The sequence below is a fragment of the Falco biarmicus genome, chromosome 12, assembly GCF_023638135.1.
Source record: "Falco biarmicus isolate bFalBia1 chromosome 12, bFalBia1.pri, whole genome shotgun sequence".
In the NCBI taxonomy this organism is placed as follows: Eukaryota; Metazoa; Chordata; class Aves; order Falconiformes; family Falconidae; genus Falco; species Falco biarmicus.
The window spans coordinates 7,007,818-7,034,592 of NC_079299.1; the positions used below are offsets into that span (position 1 = coordinate 7,007,818).

At 43.9% G+C, this 26,775-nt stretch overlaps 1 protein-coding gene across 1 annotated transcript in view; it reads left to right on the plus strand.

The window, feature by feature from the left end:
* Positions 1-1,601: 1,601 nt before the first annotated feature.
* Positions 1,602-26,775, plus strand: part of LOC130157703 (calpain-8-like) — a 31,440-nt gene continuing 6,266 nt past the window's right edge. The window contains exons 1-14 of the mRNA XM_056357604.1: positions 1,602-1,929; positions 4,661-4,730; positions 13,524-13,642; positions 14,689-14,822; positions 15,126-15,294; positions 16,184-16,267; positions 17,069-17,154; positions 18,519-18,593; positions 19,580-19,740; positions 20,462-20,637; positions 22,644-22,655; positions 24,379-24,590; positions 25,162-25,198; positions 25,873-25,938. Coding sequence (XP_056213579.1) covers positions 1,693-1,929; positions 4,661-4,730; positions 13,524-13,642; positions 14,689-14,822; positions 15,126-15,294; positions 16,184-16,267; positions 17,069-17,154; positions 18,519-18,593; positions 19,580-19,740; positions 20,462-20,637; positions 22,644-22,655; positions 24,379-24,590; positions 25,162-25,198; positions 25,873-25,938 — 1,638 coding nt within the window. The 5' untranslated portion in view covers positions 1,602-1,692. The remainder of the gene's footprint in view (positions 1,930-4,660; positions 4,731-13,523; positions 13,643-14,688; positions 14,823-15,125; positions 15,295-16,183; positions 16,268-17,068; positions 17,155-18,518; positions 18,594-19,579; positions 19,741-20,461; positions 20,638-22,643; positions 22,656-24,378; positions 24,591-25,161; positions 25,199-25,872; positions 25,939-26,775) is intronic.

Sequence of the window (26,775 nt, forward strand, 5' to 3'; positions counted from 1 at the left end):
CAATCACAGCAAAATGGGAGTGTGACTCTGGACCACAGGAAGAGAGGAAATTTCAGCACAAGAGGCTGGTACTGGGAGGGTAAGGAAGCAGCATTCTGCCTCATGAGCAGAGAAAGTGGGTACCTCTGAGTGGGTCTATTTTTCAGGAAAAAAAAAAAAAAAGTCCTGGAAAGAAAAACCCCCTCCCCTCAATCCTTTATTATTCCACTCTTCACTCTAGTTCAGTACACAGACACACCTAGAAGTACTGAAACATAACAGAATGAAATACTGGCCATCCTTCTCCTTTACTTCAACAGTATTAATTTAATTTTGGGATAACCAGTAAAGTAATTCTCTCAGCTCAGCCTTCTTTACCTGTGCCCACCTGGAACCAACCAAGTAATTTCCTTTACTCTTGCATTCATGCTGTTCAAATATTTGCAGACAAGCAATGTGGCTAGCCTCTGTTTGGACTCTTCTATCTCAACGGGCTTTAGACCTTAAAAATTCTCTCTTCCCTTCCCCACACCTTCTGTCTAAACTTACCAAGGGGTAGCCAGAGAGCATGTTTGATGACTAACAAGGTTACTGTTTACCCAGCTCTTAGCTGGAGAGGCAGTGGGGCTTTGCTGGGGAAACTTGGCCATTAAATAGGAAGACAGCAGAGAGCAGCTGTGCTCTGTGGAAAATTGCTCCTGCTTCAGTTCTTGAACCTACAGACATTTGCTGCCACCTTGCCAGGGAGGTACACACACCTGTATCAGTACAAAATGGGGTTGCCAAGGTAGAAACTTGGAGGTTTTCTGCTACAAGAACAGGAATCACTATTTTTTAAGGTCTAAAAAACCTTCTGCATCCAAGGCTTTCTTTGGTTTTTTGCTGGTAAACACTTTCTATCCAGGAAGCACCAACAAAAGACTGTAAATATGATGGCTAACTAGCTGAGATAAGACCCTATTTTTATAGACTGTGAAGGTACAGTGACTTTTGCCCAAGGTCACACTGGAAGTGGGGAGCAGGGGCTACCAGCTCGCCTCCTGGTGATAAAATTTTCCATTTTTGGCCTAGGTCGTGCTCCTGGATTGTATCCTTGCCCTCTGCAGGTCATATGGCCAAGTGGTCATCTCTAGCTCTGTCAAGTTCACACCTTTTATTGCTAATAAATTAACTCATAAAATCACACTGCTTTGACAGCACCAAAAAGAATTAAAAAACCCCCACAGCAAAACAGCTCCAGGTTTTGTTGCTGTGCAACCCTCCAACAATATAAAGCATGATCTCAGAAGGAAGGAAAGGAACTGTAAACCATCTTCATCTGGATTTTTGAACCTCTGGTCCACAAACCTGACTCAGCACACTGAACACACACAATCACTTTCCATGTGTAAACAGGTGTGCCTGCAAAACCACTGCTTTCCCTTGCTCCTTGTTAAAAGCCTATTTTAAAAAGGGGCAGCAAAAAAGCAAATAACGAGGGAGTAAGACAACAATCCCTGCTGTTCTGGCTGTGCCCCCACCTGCTCCCTACCCACATCTCTCTGGTACATCTCAGGTACATATTTGCACTTCTGGTGCCTCCTCCCTCCAGGGCTGTTGGAGCACTTCGGGCAGCCCACAGCTCCACCCGAGCCTGCTACCTGCCTATATTCACCTTCTCTTGCCCAGGAGGCAAAGACAGAGCTGCACCACAAGCTGGGAGGGTGGGCAGGCATGTCCAGGGTTGCGGCGAGGCTGTGCCAGGAAAGAGCGGCTGCTGACGGGCTCGGATCCAACAGGAATGCCATCAAGTATTTGAATCAGGACTATGAATCCCTGAAGCAGCAGTGCCTGCAGGCTGGCACCCTGTTCAAGGATGAGGAGTTCCCAGCCTGTCCCTCCGTGCTGGGCTACCAGGACCTGGGACCATACTCCTTCAAAACCCAGGGGATAATCTGGAAGCGCCCCACGGTAAGAGTGCTTTACGACTGCCTGTTTTACTGGGTTCGGGTCTAACCAAAGCCCACCTGAACATCCTTGCTAAATCAGTGGTGAGCCTGAATACCCAGTATTCCCGTATGTTTTGGTTTTTTCTCCTGTCTTGCTTTACCTCCATGGTTAGCAGAAGCAAGGTTGAAAAGAGGGTGGGGAAAAAAAGAAATCAAAACCTTCTAAGCCCTTTATAAAGCAAAGAAACCTGTAATTGCTTCATGGGAACCTACTTCCTTCCCGTCTATCCCAGCTCCATGGAGCTGCAAGTCCAGGGTACGCTCCAGAGATGGGTGCAAAAGCCCCACATGTACCCAGACAGACCACAGGGCACCCCAGGACCATCAGTTGTAACAGTGCCCACACCAAGATCTTGCTGCTGTGCAATCCTAGGAAATCAGGCTAACTGACGTAAAATCCTCTGCCTCACTTCAAGCTGCCTAGAACAGTTAAAGAGCAACTGCTGGAACTGTTATTACCCAAATACATATATCCCATAAATGGCCTTTCTTTTTAAAAAAGTAATTTTCATCAGGAAAGATTAGATGCTGATTTTTTTTTTTTTTTAAACCACAGAATCAGGGCTTCAGAGATTTTTGTGCACTTTCATTTTTCAGTCATTTTTTCCTGTCCCTGCTTTGCTCCTCCCTCCTTGCAACATCAAGAAAAATTGAAAAACAGGGGAAGGAAGGAAAAAAGCCCAAACAACTTACCTTCCTCTGATGAGGGCAAGGAGGATGAGAAGAAGGGAAAATTACAAGGCTTTGAATTTTACTTTTTTTATTTCCACCTGAAAAGTAAGAAACAGAAAGTTGCAGGTTTAGTAACTCCAAGTTTCTACCCTGGCAACCCCATTTGTCCATTAGCACCTCACTCTGGCACCTGGATGTTTCAGCAACAAGTACCATGGCTGTGCCTCTTGGCTTTGCCTACCCAGGGAGAAGATCCACCTTCAAAAACTCATTAAATTAGACTTGGGCTTCTCATACAGGAACATTGTGTCCACTGCAGGAAGAGGCATAGCCACGAGTGTAGCAGGGTAAGGAACAACCAAGGGTTGAGATCCAACGGGGTTAGATGTCCCAGCTCTGCCCTCCAGAGACCTGCCCTTGTGGGACCCCTCTGCCCTCCTGGCACTCAGCAGGGACACAAGCAGTTTATGGACACTTAATCCACAAGCACCAGGACCCACTGGCTCACCCCTATGTGTGGGGTAGAGCCCAGCCCCTGCTGCAAGGTGACTAACACCTTCTGCTTTGCTCTCTGATGGAGGGACCAGGATCTGACCTACTTTTATTCATCATGGATGACTCCTGTCACAGCCCTGCTCATTTTTTAGACTTTTTCAACTGGCCAATAGGTTTCCATCTGCAAACTCTGCCTGCGACTGCAGGACGGTGGGACACTTAGCTGCCTGCATCTGAAACAGGCAGCAGGACCCAGTGGGCATTCTGGAGATCTGCTGGAGAAACGCCCCCTGCAAAATAAACATCCACTGCTAAGGTCACATCCCCCTGCTGTTGCCCAAGGTGTGACTGCTGGTTTGCAGACAGCGAGCATCAGACACTGCCATCAAAGACCTATCTTCCAATTTCAACAGTGGGTTTATGGAAAGAAGACAGAAACGTAGTTGTGCAAAAGCTGTATGTGGCACTTGGCAGTGGCTCAGAAAGGACAGGCATCCAGGTGAGTAATAAGTCATATGCCACTGACTGCCACCAGGTGCACCATTTCGGAAGGAGGGGGGAAAAACCAACACAAACCCTTTCCCGTGTGGTAACCTACTCCTGACTCTGATCCACCGAGACTGCTGCAAGGCAGCTGACAAGCTAGATAACCACAGAAGCAAAAAGGACGTAGCTGAGATCACACTTATTGTGAGAGGAGATTCACAAACTGACTCTTCATCACACACACACCCCCCAAGTCCTGGGCTGTCCCTGTCTCCACAGGATGCTCAGAGCTGTCAACTGCTCCCTGGGAGAGATGGTGGCTGTCTAAGCCTTCCTCAACCCTGCTTGCCAAGTTAGGCTTCCTATGAACCGCCCCTTGCTGCCATCCAGAAGCTCATGGAAAATGCCTGGGAAAAAGGGAAGACTTTTTTTTTTTTTTTTTTTTTGTCTCGAGGGACAATACTAGCTTCTGATATAGGGCATGTCTTGTTGGAGGGCTCAGAGCCAAGATAGGAGGGACAGTCATTGCCATAATCGACTTGGCTGGCCCCAGAGGTCGAGGAAAAAAGGGGAGATGTCTCTAAAAGCATTTGCATGGCTGGCCTCCCAGAAAGCAGGGTCGGGGTGGGAGAGCACCCTGCATGCCAATGGCAGCGGAAGCTCAGCACAGCTCCAGTGCCAGAGTCAGCAGCGATGGTCACAAACTCATTTGCACTGCTTGAGCCAAAACCACAGCAAGATGAAATAAGATGTAAATGCAGAGGTTGAATTTTCACCTCTGTCACCACAGTAGCAGAAATTCTCACCAATTTCACTGACAGCCTCAAGTAGCAAAGGGCTTCAGGATTTGCCTCAAAAAAAAAAGTATTCCATTTAATAAGGCAACATTGTTCTGACACCATGTTAATCAGACAGAGGATACACTTTTTAAGAAAAGTTGAAAGTGTTTAATATTTTTGGAAGATAGAAACAGGGAACAAGTAATGGGAACTTTTCAGACCAGAAAGGGTGATGCATACTTCAAAAATGTGTCTTTTCAGGAGTTATGTGCCAACCCTCAGTTTATAATTGGAGGAGCTACTCGAACAGATGTCTGCCAAGGAGAGCTGGGTATGTACAGCACTTCTGAATTTTGTTTTGGAAGAAGAAAAAAAAATCCAAATGAAGCTTCATTTAAAAATGCCTCATACACATACCATTTTATTGGCTATCTCCCAGACATAGTACGGAGAGAGGCAGATACCCAAGAAGGGGACTCACACACCAGCATTGCTGCCTGAGACAGGGTATACATATATATATTTGGGTTTGTAAGAGCTGTGTCAAATGTGGGAGACACCAAACGGTCTCCTGGAGGTAGGAAGCTGATTATCCCTTTGCGGTGCAGAAGACTGGCTTGCTTTTCACCTCTTGAGACAGAGCTGGACACAGACATCAATCTAATTATGAGAGCACTTGCCCTGAAGCAAGAGAGTGGGCTTCATGCCCATCCCAGCAGGAGCAGCTCCAAAGACTCAGGGGACAAGGGACATCAGAGAAGTGTCACCCTGTAGCCTAGTCATTGGGGATTTTTATTTGGGAGGCAGAGCAAGTTCCAGCCTTGGAAAAAACACACAAACCAAATATACAACAACCAAGGAACTGGTTTCATACAGGGGCTGGGGCGATGATGTGCCATTTCAAGCCAAGCAGGATGGACCATCTGCTTGCAGGCATGAGTTAGAAAAGAGGACCACATAGTAAAAAAAAAAAAATGACTGGAGCATGCAAACTTTGTAATACCACCCACAAGAAGCAAATTGTTCCAAGCCCTTTATGCTGAATACATCTTCTGCTTGTACAGCGTTTGGTGTAGAGCTGCGAGCAGGGACAGGAGCAACCAGGCACCAGCCACACTGTGCAAACACAGCCAAAAAAGGCAGTGCTGCTCAGCTCCCCGAATTAGGGCCTGACGCTCATGAGATGTCTCTCAGCCAGCACTCACCCTCTCCTGGAGATCCATCATACAAAAACTTTCTTACCCATTTTTCTCCAGTGTTTGCCATTGTCTAAACACAGCTCCTATACAAGCAGCCAGAAGGCAGCTGTAAGGGAGCTTTTTATTCCCTCTCTGAATAGCTGCAGCAGCAGCTAGCTGCCTTCTCTGCCTGCCTTGCTGATAAGATCCAGCTCCAGAAGACAGCAGCAGCAACCTCTCCTGACTACATATAGAGGCGAGAAGGCTGAAACTCTTGTAATGAGAATTTGATAGATTAGACACAGAGAAATCAGCCTTTCTCCCTCCTGCACTGCTTACTGCAGTACTCCTGACCTTACTGGTCTTCTAGCCCATCCATTGTGCAAATGAGATTCAAACAATTTCTGCAAGTCATTGGCAATAAATAATACCAATACTGGTCCTGTAAACACAGCACCATTAAAGCAATTGCTAAAAAATTCCCTGGTGTGTGGGCCTGTGCTCCAAATGCTAAAAATAAGATGCCCAATCATATACTTGCTCCAGGATATTTATTTGGTGGATGCTGGAACAGAGTATGGGGAAATCGCTTACTGTATTTTAGGGAAATGGTTCAGATAAGTAATAAAAGTGACATTTCTTGTCACCTTCAATTTGGGAAGTTTCTATAATAGCACACACAAAAAAGTAAAGATCATATGTCTGAAGTAAAACCTTATTTTCCTTGACAGTTTACAAGCTAAAGGACTGAAGAATATTAACCTGCTCTTAAACTAGAAGAGGTCAATGTATTATTTGTTTTAAGCCTAGAAACAGAATGCAAATATCCCGAGTCCCTTCTTATTTCTGTCACCTCCTGAATGTCTCTGTGGAGCTCCAGTCCTTTGTGCTAAATGGGCTTTCATTACAGAGCTGTGCCAAAAATCCATCAAATAGTGGTAACAACAGAACCGGACCCAAAGCCCTCTTGTGAATCTGGGGATGGTGTGTGGCCCTGGGTTTTCCCAAGCCAGTACCCCAAGTGCTAGTCCTGAAAGCCACCCCTAAACCTAGAAGAAAAGCCCAAAAATCCGATTCTGCTTTTGTTAGGAGCTTCTTTTTCTCTCTCCTTCTCAAAAGATAATATTATCAAAGACAATCCAATTTGTTTCTGCAAGGCTGCTTACAATCACTTCTATACACACTGACCCTTCACAAAAATAAACTTCAGGCACAGGATTTCCTTTCTAGTGTTCAGGTATTTGCTTTACATCTCTGACGCATACTATGCTTTTTTGGTATTCGATCTAGTACCTTGAATATCAAAGTCCTTGTTACTAAAGCCCTCATGTAAAGTGCTTCTGTTGAAACAGACTCTGATTACATACTTACACAAGCCACGTATGTGACCTGTTAACAAGTCTTTTAGGGAAATAGAGCCTATTTTTAATGATCTCTGGCATGTTTCTTTTCTTTTAAAAATAACACTGCAAGTCTGGGTTTATGTGAACAAAAGCAGCAAGAAAACCCAGAGTTAGTCTCACTCCATTAAACTTATTTCTTTGACAACAGCATAAGCTAGATGAATATCAGCTTGGGAAGTTTGATGGGAACTTGAAAGACTTGAAATATTTTAAATGTTCTTTGAACCATATCTTTTTGATAGCCTAGTAACAACTTGAAATGCAGTCACATAGTCTTAGTTATTAAAGGTGACTTATGAAGTTTTCTTGCATCAATTCTGGGGTTAACTTATTCAGATAGTTTGCAGAATTTCTTAAGAAGCAAGTGGCATAAATTTAATTTAAGTAATATAAAGCATACTCAGACCCTCTCAGTTTAATATTAGCTTTCCAGATGCACACTGTTTGCATTCATGGGGCACCTTCTATTCTGAAGGCTCAAAGGTTATGCAGGGCACTGGAGCTCCTTCTGCCTGGGCTGTCAGCTGGAGAAGTGCCCTGAAGTCAAGGCAGATGCACCAGTTCATGCCAGCTGAAGAGCCCACCCCATGCATGCTTTGTGCGCATCTTGTCTTACGAGCAGATTTGAGAGGACTGGGTAGATTGGAGAACAAACCAAAGCCCAACAGCTTGAAGACACATCTGATACCTGTTTAGGGAGCCTTTGGAGCTCCTGTAGGTAGAAGAGTGCTTAACAGTACTGGGTCTGTTCACTTATTTTACTATGGACATTAATATATGGCCCTTCTGATGTTCAGTCCCATGGGCACAGAGGTATGGGAGATGCTTGTTCTAGCAGGTATCCCCCCCCAGATCTCAAAAAATACATTCACTGACAACTCTGAGACCCCAAAGAGAAGAAAGCCTGTTCCTTTACTGGGTCCTCCTTTGCCTTTCTGTACACAGCTGCAGAGCTTAATTCATTTCCACAAAAAAATTCAGGAAGCCTTCTTTAGAAATCTCAAGGCAGGAACAGCATGTACTGCTGGAAATTATAAAGCTAGTGGGCCAGTGCTTCCTTGATGTCTGGTAGGATGCCCCAGGTACTATGAGCTCTGAAGAAGGGCTTCCAGCAGAGACCAAAGCTGAGAGTCAAATCTGCTTGTCAAACCGGGAAGCAAGAGACACAGCATTGTTTTTGGATCCCTTCTGAACACCAGGCATTACTGAAATAGCAACAAACCAGAGTACAGTCAGGACAGAAATGCCTCCATACTGTCCAGTTACATCTTGGAACCAGACACTTGGACTTTTGGCTTAAACTCACCATCACTAGGTCAATGAAGAATTTAGATGCGCTGCGTCTAGACACTTTGATAGCAGCTAAACAGAAACTAAGCACGGCTCTGTAGCAACTGAAACTAATCAAATTTCTCATTTATTTTATGGCCTCTGTGAGTGCAGTGTGCTTGGGTAAACATCATCAATATAGAGGAGTTGCTCAGGCTCCCAGGTCACCAAGGATTCTGTATTCTCTGCAGCAATTCGATTATCTCTGTAAACCAGGAGGCTCCTGTGTAGCATTGAGAACATGAGCCATCTCAGTACATCTGTGAGCAGCAAGTGATTCACTAACAGTCAGTGTAATTCTCCAAGATCACATATCATATATATATATATAGATATACACACACACACAGAGAACTAGGCATAGCTAGGCTTCATGTTTACCCTTTCTATCACAAACTCAAGGTCAAAATTGCTTATTTAAAATAATAAAAAAAAAAACCCCACACACCAAGAATTGCACTTTACTAACATTAGAAATTACTTCAGATCCAGGAATCAAGCTGGCTTCTTTTTAGCACATTCAGAAGCAGCAGTAAACACTGTAATTGGCACTCATCTGAAACTTTTGTTCATGAAATATGAGACCGAGTGGAAAGCAGTGTATGTGCCTGTAGGTGATTTAGCCTTGCAAGGGTAACGTTGAGAAGACTTTTTTTAAAAATTTATTTTTATAAGCTAAAAGACTACAACTTCAAAAGCATACAGTGACAATACCAAAAAGCATTTCTGCTCATTTTTCTGACTACAACTGTGTTGGAAATACATTCTGATTAAATATTTAATTCGTTGGCCAATTGGCCTCATTTCCTTTCTCTCCAAAATTCACTTTTTAGGAAAGAAATCAAATAGTTTCCTCACAGTTTTCAAGATGACCTGCAGCTGAACCAGGACTAGTTTGAGTGGTCATACCTAAGCTGCCTTTCTAGGGAGCTTGTGCCGTTGCACTATCCTGTAGGCACAACCACAAACTAAACTCTGAAATTTGCTGCGGGCAAAATCATGTTGAACTTTAAAAAAAGGAACATCTACTACCAAATTGTACTTTTTTAGAACTAGCAATCTATTATCCAGTAGGGCTGAGAAACCCAGGCCAGGATCCCATTGTGGGGTTGTGCAGGAAGGTAACAGGCAACCTGTGCTGTTTAGGCTCCATCTTGGAAGCTCCTTTGTGCAGACAGATTCCTGCAGCCTCTAATTCATCTTAAAGCCAATATCATAGGAACCTGAATGTCATGCATCACTTGTATATAAAGATGGCCCCAAACCATCTGCATCTAGACGCCTCGTGCAAACCTTCATTTTTATCAAGTTATTGCACAGCAGCCAACTCCCAGCTGGTTCCTTTTGGAGGGCACGGTTGATACTTGCCTAGCCACAAGCTTAGCCAAAGATATTAGGCCTCCAAGTAAGGTTTAGAGAAAAGACTTTGCATTGCTGAAGGCAGGCATAGCTATTTTTAAGGCCAAGTTCACCACTGCAATTCTTTCAATACAATTCTTTCCACATGTGCTTTGAACAGACTTGCCCCTAATGCTTCCCTGGGAGGTTAGATTGCATGGTTTTTGTGGGAGGCAGAAGTGCCAATGTCACTTGCTCTTCCTGATGCTAAGAAGTTAATTTGTACCATAAGAGAGCCATAAAGGATTTTACACTGCATTTGGCATCTTACAGGGTTGAGGTTCTGAAACTGTTCAGTTCAGAGTCAGGGAAGTAAATAAGATGTTTAAGGAAATTCCTCTCATTTCACCAATTCCTCTGCCTAATTGTGCATCAAACATATGCCACCCTCAGCAAAGCCCAGAGTAGTTTCCCCTTCACTAGCTGTAAAAGCCTGGCCTAGACCAGGAAGGGATAACACTTCCAGATGTCGCACCTTAGGAGAGCATCAACTCATCACTGCTGGAGACCTTCTTTGGCCTCACTGGGGCTGGAGGGACACAACAGGGACACCAGCAGGCTCCCCCCCCCCCCCCCCCCCCCCCCGACACTTTCCCAGAAATAGTCTTCGGTGCTTTGCATTGTGCCAGGAACAGCCAGGGCAAGAAGAAAACCTGGGGTAGTCGAGAAAATGAGGGCTTCAGGTCTAACTTTATAAGGCTTTTCATCTTCCTCCTCTGAAGAGCCATTCCCCACACTCATCACCATTATTTCTACCTCTCCAAGCAAAAGCAAAACTATAACAGCATAAGGCATACACGTGTACTAGGGAAAGTCTCAAAGAAATAGATACAAAGCAGATCCGAGCCTTCCCAGTCTCATTTTCTCAGGAGAGGAGGTTCTCAAAGCCTCTTCCCCCCCCACCTCGTGTTCTCCTAAGTTTGCTTATACACAGGTACCCAAGGCTGAGAGGAACCTTCCAGGCCAGTGAGTTGCATCCTCTCCCACAGAATACAAAATAATTTGTAAAATAATTTGTCTGAAGATGAGCTTGAGAAGGTTTTTCATCATAGTTGTTCTAAAGGCCCAGGCTTTTGGACTCTCTTTTTCTATATGCACAGCAGCACTTTTTCCTATTTCCAGTTTAAACATGCCACAACCCCTTTATTTTAATTTAGCTTTTAATCTGCAAAGGAAACCTTACCTTTCAAGTAAGAGCTCTTGGTTCAAACAGCTTTGCAGAAAAGTAGCAGTTAACCCGCCTCACATTCCTCTTCAAACTTCACTTGCACAGAACAAGCAGGACAATTTTGTTTTAACGTCTTCTCAGACGAAACGCAGGTGGACAGTGAGAAGCAGGTAATCCAGCCATTTTCTACCCCCTTCTGGCTTGAACCTTCTTCCTGAATGTGGCAGCTAAGATAACTCAGAACAGCCCTGAGAGAAGGAACAAGCAGCACCTCACATACTAATGCTAGTTTTTTTCTCCTCATGGGAAACACCTGGGCTGGCATACTGGGCAGATCACACTTTTGCACCCATAACCCAATCAGACAGCTCAGGCAGTTACCGGCCATTGTACTGGTGATTTCACAGGTGTTTCTCCAGTCACCGTTGAGCTAACTGGGAACAGCTGGTTCTGCCCCAGCCCACGGGGGTGCAGGCCGCAGCGAGTACACAGCACCAGGCTGCCCCCCACATCTTGCCTTTACACTTAAATCATAAAGCCCAAGTCAATCTAAACAGTTAATTGCTGCTGTAAGACACAGAATCGTAGAATGGTTTGGGTTGGAAGGGACCTTAAAGCTCACCTAGCTCCAGCCCCCCGCCATGGGCAGGGACACCAGACCAGGTTGCTCCGAGCCCCGTCCAGCCTGGCCTTGATCACCCCCAGGGATGGGGCACCCACGGCTGCTCTGGGCAGCCTGTTCCGGTGCCCCACCACCCTCACAGTGAAGAATTTCTTCCTGCTAATTTAAAGCTACTCTTTTTTAGTTTAAAACCTTTGCCCTTTGTCCTGTCACTACAGGCCCTGCTCACAAGTCCCTCTCCAGCTTCCTTGCAGGCCCCCTTTAGGCACTGGAAGGCCGCTATGAGGTCTCCCTGAGCCTTCTCTTCTCCAGGCTGAACAACCCCAACTCCCTCAGCCTGTCTTCACAGGAGAGGTGCTCCAGCCCTCTGAGCATCTTTGTGGCATCCCCTGGACTCACTCCAACAGCTCTATGTCCTTATGCTGGGGGCCCCAGAGCTGAGCAGAGCACTGCAGGGGGTTCTCAGGAGAGCGGAGCAGAGCCCTGCTGGCCTCGCTGCTTTTGATGCAGCCCAGGGTACAGTTGGCTTTCTGGGATGCAAGCACACACTGCTGGGCCATGTTGAGCTTTTCATCCACCAGCACCCCCATGTCCTCCTCAGGGCTGCTCTCAATCCATTCCCCACCCAGCCTGTATCATCAGTACTGGGGGTTGTTGCCCCAACCCATGTGCAGGACCTTGCACTTGGCCTTGTTGAACTCCACAGGGCTCGCTTTGGCCCACCTCTCAAGCCTGTCACTGTCCCTCTGGGTGGCATCCCTTCCCTGAGCCTGTCTACCGCACAGCTTGGTGTCATTGGCAAAACTGCTCAGGGTGTGCTCAATCCTACCATCCACGTTACTGACAAAGATGTTGAACAGCAACATTAAATCAAGCTACAGTTTAAAATCTTTCATCGGTTTCTCTGTTAGCTTATTTCCACTGAAGTAAGAGCTGTTATGCCAATTCCTTCTGCAGAATATGCACCTGCACAAAGAAACTACATCTTGGCACATATAATCCACAGGGAACCAGAAAAATGTTAGTAGCTTCAGAGCAGTTTTGTTTTCCTAGACTCACTGCACACCTCAGAAATGACAGAGAATCACAAAAGTTCTTTCTACTGTTTGCAGTATGCAAATACTGTAAGAAACCCATGAGTCACTGAGCTTCTCAGGGGCACCACCTTTGGTGTGATAGAGGCTTCTATTTACCCAAGCTCCAACCCACAACAATCATGTAATCAACCCAGCAAACAGCTCCAGCTGGGAGACACACAGCCTCCAGGAAGGGCTGGGCATGCCCATCCTTCCCGGGATAAGGAGTGTGCTGGAGAAAGGACTCACCTCCTTGCAGAGTTCCTGGGAGACTTCATCTTCTATTAAACTCATGGGCAAGTCTGTAACAATAGCCCTAAATGCTGGTTCAGAGTCAGACCTTCAAAGAAAGGGCTAAGAAGGAGTAGCCACTCAAATGTTCCTGCTGTCTGTCACATCTTCTCCAAAAGACAGGAATCAAGTCCCACCACACTTCTATCAACCCAGAGCTTTTTCCCCCTTCTGGACACCTTAAAAGCCTTTGCCTCTTCCAGGTGTGGTGGCTTGTGTCTAGTTAAAGTGCTGCAGGTCATTAACTGTGCTGCCCAGCCAGGCTTTGCAACCCACACTGCAAATACCTTTGCTCTCTGGTTGTGTTCTTGGTCTTCTGAGGGCATTAACAAGTGTCGATAAAGCAGCCTGCTTTCACAGCTTCATTAGAAAATCAAAATATCAGAGCCCAAACTAAACCACTGAAATTGCCACCATGATCAGCCTCAGAGGCCCCAAGATAGCTATGTGGTCTGCGCGAATGGAAAACAAGCAAAAGAGATAACACAACAAACCAGGAATAGATTGCTGAACCAATACTGAGTCCAGCAGGACCTTGCAGAGCACTTAATGCTGGCATTTTAGTCTAGATGGGAGCATGACATAATGGTGTAAGGATCAGCTTGGCAAACCCCTATTTATTAATGAACTCTTCTGCCTTGTAATGTATGTGTTTTTAGGTGATTGCTGGCTCCTAGCTGCCATTGCATCTCTCACTTTGAATCCAGATGTTCTGTACCGTGTTGTTCCCAAGGCTCAGAGTTTCCAGAAGGATTATGCTGGGATCTTTCATTTCCAGGTACCTATATAATCAGGATATTGAGAACAGAGAGAGGGAAACACTAGTATTTAGCTGAAAGCAGCTTTTTAGTGTTTGGCACAGGCTAAATATTCAAAAATTACAGTGTGTAAGTGAAATTGGTGGGGAAGAGTGAAAGAAAAGAACAGAGTTAAATAGCGTTAAATGACATCTGCTCACTGGCTAGATTCTGCTGTCTTACCATCACACCACTTAAGTCAAGCCAAGCTCTGTCGCTGCTGACTGTCGAGAGTGAATTCAGGCTGATGTGGTTCCTCCTCCTCCCCTCCCCTCCCTGTGGCTTTGCCTGGATTTCCCTGCCTGCACACCCAGTGTGTTGGGACTGAGCTAATCTGCTTTCACTAGGGGTTAGGCTCTGGAGCGGGCAGTGTGGATGCACTCCAAAGCTAAAGGAGGTGTTCTGGTGAGGACAGACGTTATAGAGCACATACCTGTCCCTTCCAACAGCTCATCTCAGCAGAGGGTTTATTGTGTGAATTACCTTCTTTTCTTTCCGGACTGCATCAAATTCTGTAGTAAATATTTCTAGTGTTCATGCAAAAACTTAGCATTAGCAATATTTCACACATTTCCCAGTATTTTCAGTAGGGATTAGCACTTGTTGAGTGCTTGCCTTTTGGGTGACCTCTCCTTGCAACATTTTTCAAGGGCATTGTTTGTTTTTCCCTAGTGAATTGGGCATTAAAAGCACAGACAAGAAAAGATCCTTTGGACTACCCTGTATGAACTCTCTGCTATGTAAGCTCTGCATGGAGCACAGCGTTCTAGATGTTAGGTGCAACAAGTTGCTGTTAATATTACCTATCAGCAAAATTTAATACAGCGTTAATAAGCCTGCTCAGCACTTCACAGGGCTGGGAGGAGTTTGCCTCTGTTACAAGGAAGAGGAGTCCATCATGAGAATGAAACCTTACAGTGACTTATTGAGGAGAACTGATGACAGGTGAAGGAGTAGGGAGATGGTAGTGTGGAGCTATTAGGTGCACAGCAGCCCTCATGAACTTTTCCTTTCTTCTTTTTATCAGTTCTGGCAGTACGGGGAGTGGGTGGATGTTGTAGTGGACGACAGGCTGCCCACCAAGAATGGGAAGCTGCTCTTCGTGCACTCGGAGGAAGGCAACGAGTTCTGGAGCGCGCTGCTGGAGAAGGCCTATGCCAAGTACGGTGGCTAAGCAGGAGGCGGTGCTCCTGGGTGTGCAGAAGCTGACTGCCCCGGCGGTTGTGGTGGTAGACACAATGCATGTCACTCAAATGCAGCCTCTGTTCCACCCATTATTTACCATTTCCTTTAGGTCCGTGAAGGGTATTGCCAACCGCTGTTTCAAGGGGCTTCACTTCTAGTACCCCAGGTCACACTGATGGTCACACAGACCGAGAGATACTACATTATAAACCTTTCTGCAGTGCCAATGCTTACAGATGGAGATGGCCCCTTACATAGCTCTTGTCATCTGTCCCACAGGTTGAATGGCTCTTATGAAGCTCTCACAGGAGGGTCCACTATGGAGGGCTTTGAGGATTTTACTGGAGGCATCTCTGAGTCCTATGAGCTGTGGAGGGCTCCTTCAAACCTTTACCAAATCATCCAGAAGGCTCTGAGAGCTGGCTCGCTGCTTGGCTGTTCCATCGATGTAAGAGACCGCTGTCACTTTACTTTCCTCACTCCTCCTCTCAGGGCTCCAGCCCATACTGTAACAAAAGCTCAGACCAATGTTAGACATAGGTAGGGAGGTCTGAAGTAAAAGCAAACTGCAATTAATGGGAGACTTTTATCGACTAATTAGAAAAACTTAGGATGAGGTTCTAAATAACTAACTCGTGTCATGACTCCCTTTTTACAAGACAACCTGTGATAATACTTAAAGCCATGAACTGGGGACTGGTCTACCCAAACTCTGTTTTCATTGTCTGAGTATCTTTTCTCATTCATATTCTGTGTAATTTCAGCTCCAGACACACAACTGCCAGAGGCAAACTCTGTGAGACACTTTGTTGTAGCCTGTAGTCTGATTCTGGCTTTGGTTTTCAGTCCTAAAGATTATTGATGCCTGTAATACAAACTCTCTCAAGTTACAGATGAAGTCTGTACATGTTTTGGAAACTTCCTGCCTTTCACATCCTGTTTCATTATCCTGTTTGAAATCATGGTTCATGGCATATAGGATTACCAGAGTTCGAATTTTGGTATGCCGGATCTCAACCAGGGTAGGCTAGAGCTTAGTTCACATGAACATGTCTTTGCAGGTGGCTGGGTCTGTTACCTGAGCTGGGAATTGGATTTAGGTTTAGATTTCTTTGTTCATTCTTGAATTTCTGCTGTGCTAGGACTGCATATTTAGGGGCATAAAACTCTAGAGGTGAACTTTTGCTGTGGATCTCACCTCGAATGTACTTTCCATCAAGGGTATTGGTATTTTTTTGCATACCACTTCAGGTATCTTTCCTCTTATTAATTTTCTCATGAAAGCTGAGTTCATACACAACATATAGTCCTAAATGTGTATACTCTTATTGCCCCAGATAACTACTGCAGCTGAAATAGAAGCAATTACAAGTCTGAAGCTGGTAAAGGGACACGCTTACTCTGTCACTGGAGCAGAGGAGGTAAGCCAGCCTTTTCAGGGCCATCATACAAACCAGCTTGGGGCTGCAGTGCCTGCAACTTCCTGATGTCTTTCTGTGACTGATCAAATAAAAATGTTAACTTATGCACCCTCTTACAGAAAAAAGAAAGTACCCGTGGTACTTAGCCAGGTTGAAAGCTCTGTACTGGTAGTTATACAGAGTATACTGTGCAGTCTGCAACTTGTATTGTACAAACAGACTGGAATAGAAAATGTAGAGGTGGGCCAAGCTGTTTCTGAAATGGAGGATATAGAAAGGAGAAACAGGGGAGGAGGCAGCTGTTTCCCCACGTGTTTGTACTGCATGAGGTGGGAGTGTGTACTTTGCCAGTCAGCGCTACTGGGAAGGGAATAAGAGCCTCTTTCATGAACTCTGCCATTAGTCTCACCTTCATAGTGAGCCATAGATACTTCTGCTCCTCTGAAACTGGAACCATTACAGAGGTGTCCATGCCAAATAACCTCTTTCCAACCTCACTGTGTTGTGTGATGTCTCCTGCTTTCGAGGATGTAGGTATTCTGCTGTTTTGGAGGTGATGTTTTTACCTGCAGATGCTGCCATTATATGAAGTGGTGAGTGCTACAGCTAATGGCTCACTTGGTGGCACAGCATAATGTAAAATAAGAGTGGAAGGCTTCTAGGTGTCTTTTAACTATTGCAAATTGTAATGGACTGCATCACTCAAGTACAAATCATGTTTTATCCTGTCTGAAAAGCAATTGCCCTGTGATGATTGGAATAATGGAAGTGCTCAGGCTCTGTTTGTTGTGGATCTTTTAGGTATATTACCGAGGACAGCCAGAGAAACTAGTGAGGCTTAGAAATCCCTGGGGTGAAGTGGAATGGACTGGAGCTTGGAGTGATAAGTAGGTTTTTATGTGCCCCTGCTTCTCTTTCTTCAGTATACTCTGGTATCTTTTAAAAATTAAATTGAGACTATGCAGTTAATCCAATCACAAAGCACATTTAGGAGAGATACTAAATCAGTTGGAATAAAACACTATTAATTTATTAGCAAGGTTAGATATTGATCTGCTCTGCCCAGCGGACATTCTTCCCTGCCTCAGGCAGAGCTTTCTCATAAAAGAAAATAGCCCACATTTTAATTATGAGTAGCCCAATGTAAGCCATATCCACGTCATTTTGCACAACTTTTCTCAGACTGATCCTTCTGATGGTGCCAGGTTCTTAGTAGAATATGCAAACCAATCTCATTCCTGGGAATTATAGCAGGGACAAACCATTGTGCCTCTGCTTTAACTCTAAGGTTGTGCTCAGCTCTAAATCAGACCAATATTTGGGTTCTACTGGAGAATCTTGAAAAAAATAGGGATGTTGACTAAGCTAAGGACCCAGAAGTTTGCAAATGTCTCAGAAACTGGGCTTCAGCTTTTTGGGATCTCAGGAGAATGGCAGTGACAACACCTCTTCTATTTTTTATATTTAGAATGGCATAAATTTTACTTATATTTGGACCACAATATATTTTGTCATGCAACACTGAGATTTCAGTTTCCTGCCCTGACTGACTGCAGTCCTGGTGCTGATGTTGTATTATGCTTAGGGATAGAAAATAGAGATAAACATTACAATTATTCTTACCTTTATCAGAGCTGCTTTGCTCAGCCCCAAGATAAGGTGCCTCAGGCACGCCCACGTGCCATATCCTGATTCTGTTACACCTATTTTACCATAGGACAACCCTGCTGAGGCAGGTGCAGAACTGCATTGTCACGTGGGAGCAGATCAGAGCAGAATCCAGCTTGCTGCACATTAACATCAGAAGGGGGAAAGGAGCAATGCTGTTTTCTGCACTATATTTTCTAATTCTACCTTTTTACTTTCTTGTTCTTTTGTGACCCCAGCCACGGAGGGTGTAGCATTTCCCTTGGGACACTATCAGGCATCCAAATAGATCTTGCAATGGAGAAGCTCAGCCTGACTTTCAGGCTGTGTGTTATCTAATCCAGCCAGTCTGCAATATTTGTACATTCTGACACCTGGCGGTGATGATTCAATTTAAGGCTTATTTGTTGCAAATACAGTTGCAGTCTGATTCCAGCCCTGTGTAGCCAGGCTGCAGTGTGTGCTGCCGTTGGGAGGGGCGGAAGGTCTAGTTGTTGGAGAAATACATACTCCTTTATCAGCTGTAACTGAAGAGAAAGCCCAACTCTCTGATCTTGTAGAATAAAATACAACTGAACAGCTTGCTTTTGTGCTTTGTCTGCAGTGCTCCTGAATGGAATTATGTTGATCCCAAACAAAAATGGGCTTTGGATAAGCAAGTGGATGATGGAGAGTTTTGGTGAGAGTTGTTAGTTCAGCTTAATCTTTTGGACATTGTATGTGCATATAATGCTCTTTAAGCAGTGCTTTCAGTTGGATGGAGAGAAGCTGCCAGCCCCAGGGGGGTTAATAATGACATGCATGTGTTGTTAGCCACTTGTTTGTCTCCCTTTCCATTCAAATATTACCTTTTACTACAGTTTGCATAACTCAGTGCTTATCCAAAATATAGAGACCAGATGGTAATAAAATTAATGAGGTGGCAAGAATGAGCCTCAGCTGCTCTACATTTTGAGGTTTGTTTTTTTGCCTAAACGTTACACACTAATGAAAAAGTTTAGATTACCAGCTTGGGAAGAGTCTGTTTACCCAGACCTGATGGAAAGCCCATCCGAGTTAAATGAGTATATGAATCAGTACTGAACCCATGTCACTCTGTCCTAGACTGGAAAGATAAACGGCCACTGTCTTCCAGTGCAATCAGCTATATGGGCCATAAGGCACCGAGAACTGAGACCAGACCTCTGCTTGCAGCATGAAGTGATCAAGGTCTGTCACTCATGCAAACCTACTAGGAATGGTAAAAACAAACATCAACAATAGAATTAAAGCAAAACACCAAGCTAAGACTGTTTTTCTGCAGTGACGCTTCCAGAAGGGCCAACTCTTCCTCCTCTTAAATGGCATCTCCTTGCACATTTTGTTCCACCAGTTTTAGTGAATTTACTTATGAAGCCCACAGCTGGGGATGACAGAAAATGGTATGTCTGGGCCCATAATGTGTAGCAGCCGTTAAGAACAACTGTCTCCAGGAGATACGGCTTATTCAGGGAGTGGGAAATTTTGTTTCCCAAAAGCCAGTTCCAAGTTTCAGAGTTCAATTTAATGCAGCTTTAGGCAGCTCTGTAGTACTGACGTTTGTTGCCCTGTTGGGAGAGACATCTATTTGCATTTGCCTCCACTGTTGCAGGCTGATGGACTAACCCTGGTCTTTTTGTGCATCAGGATGGCATTTTCGGATTTTCAAAGGCAGTTCACCCGCCTTGAGATCTGCAACTTGACTCCCGACACGCTGACAAGCAATGAGGTCAACAAATGGGACCTGACCCTGTTTAATGGACAGTGGAGACGGGGTTCGACTGCTGGGGGCTGCCAGAACTACCAAGGTAGAGACCCAGCCAAGTGGACATTTGGTGAAATACCAAACAAAACAATCAAAAAATAAATGTTTGTGAACTGGGGAGGGGGGGGGGTGGGGTGTCTTCGGTAGGAAGGCCTTGGAGGTGCAGCTCTTTCTGCAGGGTTTAGACCATAAGCAAAAGCTTGGCAGTCTAAGCAAAGATCTAATTCGCACTTATTTCCTCGTTGGGGATTACCAACCCACTAAGCAGTTAATTCATGGCTGTATTCTTTTTTTTCCCTCTGTCTGCTTTTCCTGCTTACATGGCTTTTGCTACTGACTGGAGTAATCCTCCAAAGGGTTGGGTAGGCCAAGAAAGTGTCACAGTTCAGTGGCAGTGTTGTTTCCCATTCATTTTCAGGTTAGACCTCTGGAGAAGCTGTCTGGCGTTTGGTCCTGTTGCAACAATAACAGCCTTAGCCAAGGATGTTTCCTGGAGATAAATGACTGGCTGGAATTAATGATATCAGCTCCTCCCTGTTGGTCATTACTCCCCAGGAAATACTGTGGTGCTTTGATTTGCCATGGCTCCAACTGATATTCAGCATAGCTGCAAAAACAAAACCATATAACGTAATGGAAAGGACTGGAAAAATGCCAGGCAAAAGCCCTTCCAAAGACATATTCTCTGTAATTTGAGTGACAGCCATCCTAGCTACAATGACAACAAAATCTCCTCCTTTTTGTCTCACCTTGGGAATTCTTAGCAACGTACTGGACCAATCCCCAGTTTAAAATCCGGTTGGACGAACCAGACGATGACCATGAAGGGAGTTTAAATGAGCCATGCTGTACTATACTGGTGGGCTTGATACAGAAGAACCGCAGGAGACAGAAGAAAATGGGAGAAGCTCTGCTTAGTATTGGTTACTCACTCTATCAGGTAAAGTTTGCTCCCAATTAAGGGCTTTATTCCGTCTTCTGGTTTGCTGGAAAAAATTAGCAATGTGCTACATCTTAACCATTCAGCACTACACTTCAGTAAGAACTGGATTTTGCAAGATGATTGAAATCCTTCTCTCATTTCTTTCTGACCCACATAATATGGAAAGATTCAGATAAATTTAGGCTCAGGTTTTGTCCCACTTTAACAGGACAGTGGTGTAAAACTAGAGGCAATAATTTAGCAACAGTCTCATTGAGAGCCTTCTCTTACAAAATCTGAATGGGGGCAGGCTCAGGGTGCCTGGCAATTCCAGATACGTGTTTCTGATTACAGCCTATCATTAGTGCTCAGTAGTCACTTTCTTTTTTAAATTATTTTTCCCTTGCATTTGAAAATTGTTTTGAGTCATTGTCTACCATGCTATTGTTCTGGTTCAGTAATTTTGGGTTTCTTTTTTCTGATTCTGCCAGCGTTGCTTCTGTCTCTAAAAATATAATGTAGGGGGAAAATCTACAGTGTCACCTCTAATTCCTGTGATGTAAGGGGAGAGAAGCAAATATAAAATTTTCCAACCAGTATTATCATTCCCAATATCATATCTGGAGAAAAACAATTAAATGTTGTATAGATTCCACTGGATGAAGATCATTATCCAGCACAGGTGGGAGCAGATGGGAATGGCTGACTTTTGCTAATATAAGTTGTGCAGGATGGTTCAAAACTAGGAAAGGTTTTCCCTAGTGCCTAAGTGTCTGCATTCACAAACGGTTCTCACCAAGCACATTTCTGAGTTGCCATCTGTGTGGTGCCAAGCACCCTGGCCTATTGGCATCCTGAATTTGCACATTAAGAATGTTTGCTCATATCACTGAGTACAACCCTGGAGAAGTTAGCAGAGCTTTTGTGCTTTACATCTATTTCATCCCATCTGCATACTCTCTGATCTCTTCCACAGTAGGGTAGACTTGGTGACTCTTAACAAGATGAAGACTTTCTTTTGAAAGACATGGCTGCTAAGTAATCTCAGGTAGACATCCAGTTACGACCCCAGATATTTGGGTCATGCACTGTTGTAGATTTACATCACTGCAGCTGGTGCCGTGGCTGAGGAGGTCCCGTTAGGACAGCATGGGCGGTGACCTAAAGTAGATAGATGTCTGTGGAGGAGAAGGTGAAAAGATGTATGCTCAAGTCTACCTGCCGTGCAGAGCTTTTGGCAGTTGTGCAGCTCAAACAGCCTACTGCCAAAACTGTTAAATGTGTCCATCACCAAGCTCCTGGCCAGCTTGTGTGCTGGTTATAAGGAACAAGACCTGAGGTCTCAAGGGGCCATTTCACGCCCCCAGAATTGCTGTATGGGTGATATTTTCAAAAGCTCTTTTGGGACTATGGAGGACACTCTTTTTGGCTGTCATTGGAATCTGTGCTCTTAAGACTACTAATTGCTTTTGGAAAAGCAACCTTATATTTGGTGGTACGGACTGACATAGCAGTTTAGTTAATTTAGGAAGGGCTAAATCTTGAAATTTGTTACCTGTTATAAATGCCATACAGCAATCTCATCATCCACAGGCTGACTGCTAGTGACATTAGCTTCATATATTCAGCATATTCCAGTAACGGTAGACCAGTAGATTTTAGGTCTGCTGTAATAAATTCTCAGTTTGGTTTTGGTTAGCCAGGTGGGGCTAATTTGTTGACTGTCCTGACTGAGCACTTAAAGGCTTACCCAAATACTTCCAGCCAATAGTATCATTCACAACACCGTATCAGGAGAAAAGCAATTGAATGTTGTATAGATTCCTCTGGGTGAATATCCTGTTTCTCCTTTGGAACAGCTCTAGCACAAGCTAAAACTTCATGTATAACTGATACTACAATACACGATTGTAAAAAAAAAAATTATATGTCTGAAGGAGGCTTTATCTGATTTTTCTTTTCCCCTAATGATAGATGTGGGTATGTAGCAACCCTTTAATACCAACTCTTTCTCTTTCTTTCAGATACCTCAGGAGGTATGTAGTCTCTGCTGAAGACTTCCAGCTTCCATATGAGCACCTTCTGTTGCACTGGAGAATTTAGCTACCAGGAAGACTTCTTCCCTACTAATGACAGCTCTTCTGGAGAGCTTTGTTATTAGATCACTGGACCAATATCTCAGGTTCTGAATAACCGTTTCCAAGGGACTGGGGCAAAAAGCTTTATTACAGACACCTGAGTCCCAGTCTTGACTTCATTTATACTTGTTGAAACTTGGCTTCCACTTAGTTTGTATAACAGAGGCCAGAATTTGTCTGTTTAGTACAGATGAAGGCAGAACAGGGTCTCTACACTCTAAAATCGAGAAAATATAGCTAATATTGTTTAGAAGGAATGCCAGACTCTGTGGATCCATTTGTTTTATAGTTCTGAGCTAGGGCTCCTGGTAATGAGCAAACCCTACTCAGCCTTCTGTAATCCCCCCAGATGTCAATACTGAGGTAAAGAGACTTTTCATTCCTGAAGAAAGAAACCCCAGGGGTGTCTGGCAGTAGGAATAGTCTATACTCATTACTGAGGTCCAGCAGCCTGTGCCGCCAATTTTTCCTAGGCTTTTCAATCCTTTGGTTCTTTCTCAGTAAATGAATGTGTGGTCATGTAGCAATTAACTGTGTTCTTTTAACAGCCTTGCAGATGCAAAGGGAAAATGAACTTTATACATAGAAAAAGATACGGATCTGCTGCCTTAATCTTTGCAGTCCCACTTAGCTTAAGTTTGGGTGAGGAGGAAGAATGGGGCTGTTGAATATATAACAAATCCAATCTTATCTTCAGTACAAAAAAGGAAAAAAACCTTTATTTTTCTGCAGTTTACAACAGAAAAACTGAATGATTATGCAATGTTTGGTAACATGTTTTATTATGATCTTAGACAGCCAGAAACCTTATCCGTATGCAATGTTCCCCACCCTGTGTCAACCACACAGCACTTTTTGTGGATCATTGAATCACATTTTTTGAAAGACATCCCAGTGGACAAAAAGTTATGAATAGGAGGTTTATAGCAGAGATGTTATTCTTACGCTACTGTTTCTTCTTACATCAGTGTTTTGTTTTATGAGCTATGCCATGTTTCACTTGCCTTAGAGTATATTGGTACTTAGGAAAAGTTAAATACTGTTTTCCACATAATCCAAAGGAATATCCTTAGTCTTACTAATAGAAGTTAGTAAATCATCTGATATGGCCCCTAAATCTCACCCTTGTGACCACTACTTTGTTCTGTTTGCTATTCTTTTCTGTCTGTTTAAGGAAATCAGATACTACAATTGCTATGCAATTAGGAGACTTATCCCATACCATAAATTGCTCAAAAATACTCTTAATTTTAAATTTGTCCACAAGCTGCCTGTGAAAGCAAAGAGGGCGGGCTCAATGCGTGGGCAACTTAAGTACAACAGGTACTAGTTTGACCAGATATGAACACACATTGTGATCTTTTCATTTTATATCACAGATTGCTAAAAGGCATGTGAAAAGATAATCTTTATAGAGAAAGATCTTTGTCTCTTCTAATTATCTGCCTGACTGTTTCCCATGACAGAAACCTGGTGGTTATCTATTATGCCATCACTTGCGGATGTATTATTTTATGCTAAGAAAAACTTGAGTTGGCTTTAAAGCACTGAAATTGAAATAGAGTGGCTGGCTTACCAGTGAATTGTCAAATGGTTTCTAACAAAAACACATTTCCCACAGCTGGAAAATGACATAGATATTCATATGAACCGTGCTTTCTTCGCAAGGAACCAACCAGCAGCCCAGTCTGGTCCTTATGTCAACCTGCGTGAAGTCTCCAGACGCATGAAGTTGCCCCGAGGAGCATACCTCATTGTGCCATCCACTTTTGAGCCTTACAAGAATGGAGAGTTCTGCCTTCGAGTTTTTTCTGAGAAACAGGCTAAAACGCAGTGCGTATCTTCTCTGTAAAGCCTCTTCTTCTGCTGGTGAGGCACATGAAGGAAAAGGTCAGGTGTTGCACCCACATCCTGTGCTCTACCTTTGCCCTTAACCAGCAAACCAGGCCCATTTCTAGGACATGTTTTATTCTGTAGTCTACCACACACATCCATGGCAGAGTCACAGGCCTTCAGATGGCCTCCACCAAACACCGAAGTGGTAACTAGGTCCCTCAGGTCTGCAAAGTAGAAGTTCCCACAATTAAAAAGTGCAGGATTTGGGAGTATGACAATGAGGAGACGGTTTTAAAAAGGGTTGTATCAGTAGCAGCCACTGAATGAAGAAACAGGAGCCTGGATACAAGACAAGAACAACAAGGCTGGATTTCCCAAGGAAAACATCTTCAAAGAGGTGGGACAGACAGGTGGGATCGGGAGCTCAGGAAGCAGGAAACCTGGGGGCTTGCTCTGTGCATTCACTAACACCTTATATTAAAACAGCTTGTTTTGCTAATTATTTAAAGGCAAATAGTAGACTCATAATTTCTCATTGGTTTGTTTTTTTTTTCCTTTTATTCCTTAGGATGATGGGTGATGTGGTGTCTGCAAAATTGTATGAGGTAAATGTCTTAACTGGGCAGATAGCTGGTTATTTTTTCCTAGCAGGCTTTTCTTTCATAACGTGGGTGTAATACAACGGCAAGATTTTTATTTCTCCCCTGAGCTGGGATCATAGTATGTGTTTGTGCTCAGCAGAAATAATTTTCAGTTGTGGGAATTCTTTACATATCTCCATGTCTTAGTTTCATGTCCATTTTTATGTACCTGGGCCCATGTGGCATAGAAACTGCACCGTTGTACACTGGGCTGGAACACATTAAATTGTCCTTCAATCTAGCACAGGTAGGAGAAGGCAGGGAGGGCACAGAAAGATCCTTTCCACAGAAACAAACAGTTTCCTGAAGCCCAAAAGAAATTGCAAAAGCAGACTTCCAAGGAACCACTGAATTGCTATGGCCAGGTGCAGCAACATTTTCACTGCGCTTATTTTATAAAACTACCTTGGTAGCAGAAGAAAACTTTTTCATCAGTCTTAGAAAGTATTTACTCCTGAATGAAGCCAGCCCTTGTCTGGTTGTGATTTAAGTAGTGCCTCCATTCTGCCATTGCTGCAGAGCAAGTGCTCATTTTCTGCTGCTGTAAATAGTCCCCTGTAAAGTTGCTTTACGATGTCCACGGCTCGCTTTCTAGAACCACCTTGCAAACCACACTGTTGGTCGTTTCTTTCCTCTAGCCTCACGTTGATAACAAAGATATAGATGATGAGTTCAAGATTCTGTTTCAAAAGCTCTCTGGAGAGGTAAGTGGATTAAAGTCAAAGAAAAAGACTGGGACCTTTCTGTTATGATTATGCAAATATTTGACTTGCCGATTCCTTTTACTGTCTGGTCTTCAAAAAACCAAGCAGTTCTCCCCTTTTATTAACTCACAGCTTCAGTTCCATTTATTTTACAATAGAACAGTTTTACTACATTGTTCCTCTTATTGGTGCAAAATATGATTTGTTCCCTAGGTAATGCAGAGCATGGAATAACTTTGAAAATAAGGGTGATGGAAGCCAGGCCTGTGAAAATTATTATCCCACGGTGAAATAAATTACCTGTGGAGTTAGCGTATAATTCTGGCAATTGTCTAGTTGGTCAATTCCTTCCTTTTTGTTTAGAAGCCCCAGGAATCAGAAAACTGTTGGCTGAACTTTCTCTCTATTTATTGCATTTGACAAACAGCATCTACAAAGCCCTGCTGTGCTAGCCTGTGGCTGTCATGTCAGATTTTCTCTTAATGAACAGGTGGCCACTGGCATTGAAGAGGGAAAACATCTTGTCAGTTAGAAAGACCTTTTTGAGTTTTGAGAGGGCAATTTTAGTATTGTTCAGTTGTAGTTTCCATAAGCCTGGAAAATCTCAAATGCTCTCCTGAACCTCCTTAGTTGAGAAAGAAGGCAGTCACCCAGTTCAGTCAGATCTGTTAAAAAGTTAACATTTACTGTGTCATGTCACCATGGCACCTAACAAATTACTTATTTTCTATTTGAAAGGCTAACAAATATTAGTGGTTTCTGAGGATCTCCTCCATGTGATGTCTGATGGTAAATGTAAAGTGTTAGAAAAAAAAAAAAGAAAGGTTTCCATGCCTT